This window comes from Bos taurus, chromosome 10, assembly GCF_002263795.3.
Source record: "Bos taurus isolate L1 Dominette 01449 registration number 42190680 breed Hereford chromosome 10, ARS-UCD2.0, whole genome shotgun sequence".
Lineage (NCBI taxonomy): Eukaryota > Metazoa > Chordata > Mammalia > Artiodactyla > Bovidae > Bos > Bos taurus.
The window spans coordinates 27,069,655-27,073,510 of NC_037337.1; the positions used below are offsets into that span (position 1 = coordinate 27,069,655).

The 3,856-nt window shown below is 35.5% G+C and overlaps 1 protein-coding gene across 1 annotated transcript; it reads right to left on the reverse strand.

The window, feature by feature from the left end:
• Positions 1 to 471: 471 nt before the first annotated feature.
• Positions 472 to 1,473, reverse strand: OR11K5 (olfactory receptor family 11 subfamily K member 5). The gene has a single exon (XM_024998215.2). It carries the CDS (start codon positions 1,426 to 1,428, stop codon positions 472 to 474), a length of 957 nt encoding a protein of 318 aa, XP_024853983.1. The 5' UTR covers positions 1,429 to 1,473.
• Positions 1,474 to 3,856: the final 2,383 nt, after the last annotated feature.

The following is a 3,856-nucleotide window of genomic DNA, read 5'->3' on the forward strand; positions in this document are numbered from 1 at the left end:
TCATGAAGTCACGAAGAGTGGACACAACTGAGTGAGCACACAACTTCAAAGTTGAATTCACTTGTTAAAACATATTTTTTCTTAAATAAGACTACTGTATTTTGTGGTGAGTGGTAGTAAGGTGATAATTGGCCCTCATTACAGTAGCTTCTTAATAAAACAATGAATTTGGAGACAAATACATCACTTGTCTTTTTTTTTAGGCTTACTATTTATTTGTTTTTTAATTGGAGTACAGTTGCTTACAATGTTGTATTAGTTTCTGCTGTATAGTGAAGTGAATCAGCCACATGTATACATATATTCCCTACCTCCTGGACCTCTCTCCTACCTCACCCCTCATCCTTCCCATCTAGATCAACACAGAACACTGAGCCGAGCTTCCCGCACTATACAGTGGGTTCTCCCCACCCATCTATTTTACACATGACTTATTAAGGTGAGTTACATTTGAGGGATAAAATTTAGCTCTCATTTGTATTTTATTAACATGTTGTCCAGTCCCAAGACTTTCATTAGGGCAGCCTTCATCTTCTTGTTCCTGAGGCTATATATTAGAGGATTGCATAAAGGTGTGATCACAGAGTAAAATAAGGTAATGAATTTTTGCATTTTCACTGGGTGTCCTGATCCAGGACTAACATACATCACCATAACAGAGCCAAAAAACAGAATTACCACAGCCAGATGAGAAGCACAAGTGGAGAAAGCCTTGCGTTTGCTGGCTGCTGAGGGCATCCTTAACACAGCCAGAATCACCAGTGCATAGGAGCAAAGGATGAAGAGAAATGTACCGATCATGAAAATAACATTAAAAGTAGAGTAAATGAGTTGCGTGGTGGTGTCTTCAGAACAGGACAGCATCATCAATGGGACAGGATCACATATAAAATGGTCGATGATATTTGGGTTGCAAAAGGGCAACCGTGAAATGAGAACAACAGGGGTTAGGAAGAGAATGAACCCACCAGACCACCCAAAGATGACAAGGCCAGTGTAGAGCTCTTTAGTCATGATGCGTGGGTAATGCAGAGGACGGCAGATGGCAAGATACCTGTCAAAGGCCATGATACAAAGGTAGAAGCCCTCATCACACCCGAAAGAGAAGAAGAAGTAGAACTGTGCAAAACAACTCACGAAGGAGATGGACTTGCTTGAGGACAGGAAGTCGGCCAGCATATTAGGGACGGTTGTGGTGACATAACATATTTCCAGGAAAGAAAAATTCCCCAGGAAGATGTACATGGGGGTGTGAAGGCGCTGATCCCACCGCACAGCACAGACAATGGCTGTGTTCCCCATTAGGGTCAGGATATAGGCGGCTGAGAAGAGTCCGAAGTAGAGGAGCTGCATTTCTGGGCTTGAGGGAAAGCCCAGGAGGATAAAGTGGGTAACAGAGTGGGTGGTTTCTCTGCTGGACACATTCATTAGTCTGGAAGATATGGAGATGACAGTGGTCTGTGCTTTAATGGAGTGTGCTGATTCTTCCTGAAAAAAAAAAAAAAAAACAAATTCTTTACCTTTCATTTCATAAAATTGTAAACAAATTTTTAGCAACAAAACTGTGGCTTTCATGGCTCAGTACTGAACATATATTACTTTAAAAATTCACAATAAGAGGGAAAACATGAAATGGATAAAAATTTTTACTTTTCTAAGAAAGTTTAACTAGATACTGGGAATGTATGTAATTCTGATAAATTACCTATGTTAATGTGTTCTTTCATCTATTTACCTATACTAATGATATTACATTTCTGTGCATAAGAAGTTTTTCTAATGTGCCTGTGTTTGGTATCCATGGTCAACTTAGATTCTATATATAAGTGATATCACATAGCGTTTGTATTTCTCTGACTGATTTCACTAAGCAGAATGTTCTCTAGGTCCATTCACATTGTTGCAAATGGCAGATATGGAAGCAAGTGTTCATCAACAGAACAATGGATAAAGAAGATGTAGTATACACACATATGTATATATATACCACATACATTATTGTATCAGTAATATTCCATTGTAATAGAATATTACTCAGCCACAAAAATATCTATTAGCATGTTCATTATATCAGGTAGGCTTTTAAGTGCTGGAGAAACAGCTGTGGACATGACAGATCTTGAGCTCATGGAGCTTATAATCAAGAGATTACCATAAACTTTAAATACATTTTTTGCAAAATTTTGACGTGTTTCCCACTATTGGAAATATTTTTGCATTTTACAAAAAATACTTAATAAATCAAGGAATCTTTTTCAAGGTGGGAATCCAAGACTTTGAGTCAGGGAGATCCTTGATATATTTCTGTGTAGAAAGGTATTATCTGGATTCCTAAGTCAGACCACATAGATGACTGACTCTTATTTGATGATTGAGATGGCACCTAAATTAGAAGGACTGTTTATAGATCCTCATTGCCCTTTGGATTGTATAAATATGTATGTATAAATGTATATACAATTACACATATAATTGTATAAATATGAAATTAAACCAGCTAAATATGTGACGGTGCTATCTAAAATAGTCTGTTAATACTTTTAAAGAAAGAACTCACTATTTACACAAGGCTTTTAGGAAACACATCTTCTAATAACTTGTTTGAAAGATATTCATGTATTTGAATGGATTATCTCTCTTTTAGAAATTTCTGCATCCTTTTTACTCAGGATCCTAGTATCAGCCTCCTCTATCAATTTATTTCACGTAGAGGAAAGTCATTGACATAGGATTAATTTTACCTGTGGCAGATTCATTTTGATATATGGCAAAACCAATACAATATTGTAAAGTTAAATAAAATAAAATTAAAAAAATAAATCATTACTGATACTTACCCTTTTGTTTTGGAATATTTCCTGAGGATAATAATTGTCCAGTGACAGATTTAGAATAAATCTTGTATGTACAGCAAAAACTCATACATGCGAAAAATTGTTACTTCAAAAAGAATTAATCCATATTAAACCAGGGCTCATTAATCTAATGGAAGTGAGAAACAATATATGAGCTTGGAAAAGAATATATCTCTGAGATGAAATATTTGCCTTATTTCCTCTACCACCAACAACAGAAATCATCCAAATAAATTCTTCTCCAGCAATTTATGAGTTAATATGAAAACAACAACTGCATCTTCATTTGAAATCTTAAGCTTCTTTGCTTATATCTCTTATTCACCCTTTAGAGAGAGAAAGAAGTGAGATTTAGAACTTAAGCTTCTAGGATTTAAGGAAACAAGAAGGAACATATACTATTTAGTTTTTTTTTTTTCCTTTTGTGTGTGTGTGGGGGGTGGTTAGCATTTTGTCCTAATGAAATATTTAGTTTTCTCAAAGAAGAAAATGCTTCCCAGTAAATTATTTTTGCAAACTATGGAGCACATGTGGCTCACATGATATGGTTTCCACTCACTTCTTGGCTGAATGCTGAGAAGAGGTTCAGGGATGGAAGATTAAATATTACTCCATGGAGCAAAAGGCATGTGAGGGACTTCCAAGAAACTGGATGATCCAGTTTGTAGTCTTTTAAGGGTTGCAAAGGGTGAATCCTATAAGATATTTCTTCTTGAGTTTCAAGGCACATGTTTGTGGTTAAGACAAATGCATGGATGAAGGAAATATATATGCATACTTCCTTGCATCATAATATTTGGGGATTTGGGGTTTTCTCTCTCAATGATCTATTAGATTTGTTATAAAGAGGAGATAATTTTGAATTTTCACTTGTATATAATCAAACATCAAGTCCTAGTATTCTCCAAAGAATAGTGAAGATGTGGAAATAGATTTTATTTATTTATTTTTATTCTCTAGTATCCATGTATAGTTGAAGTTTCCTGGGGAATAATTAAGTA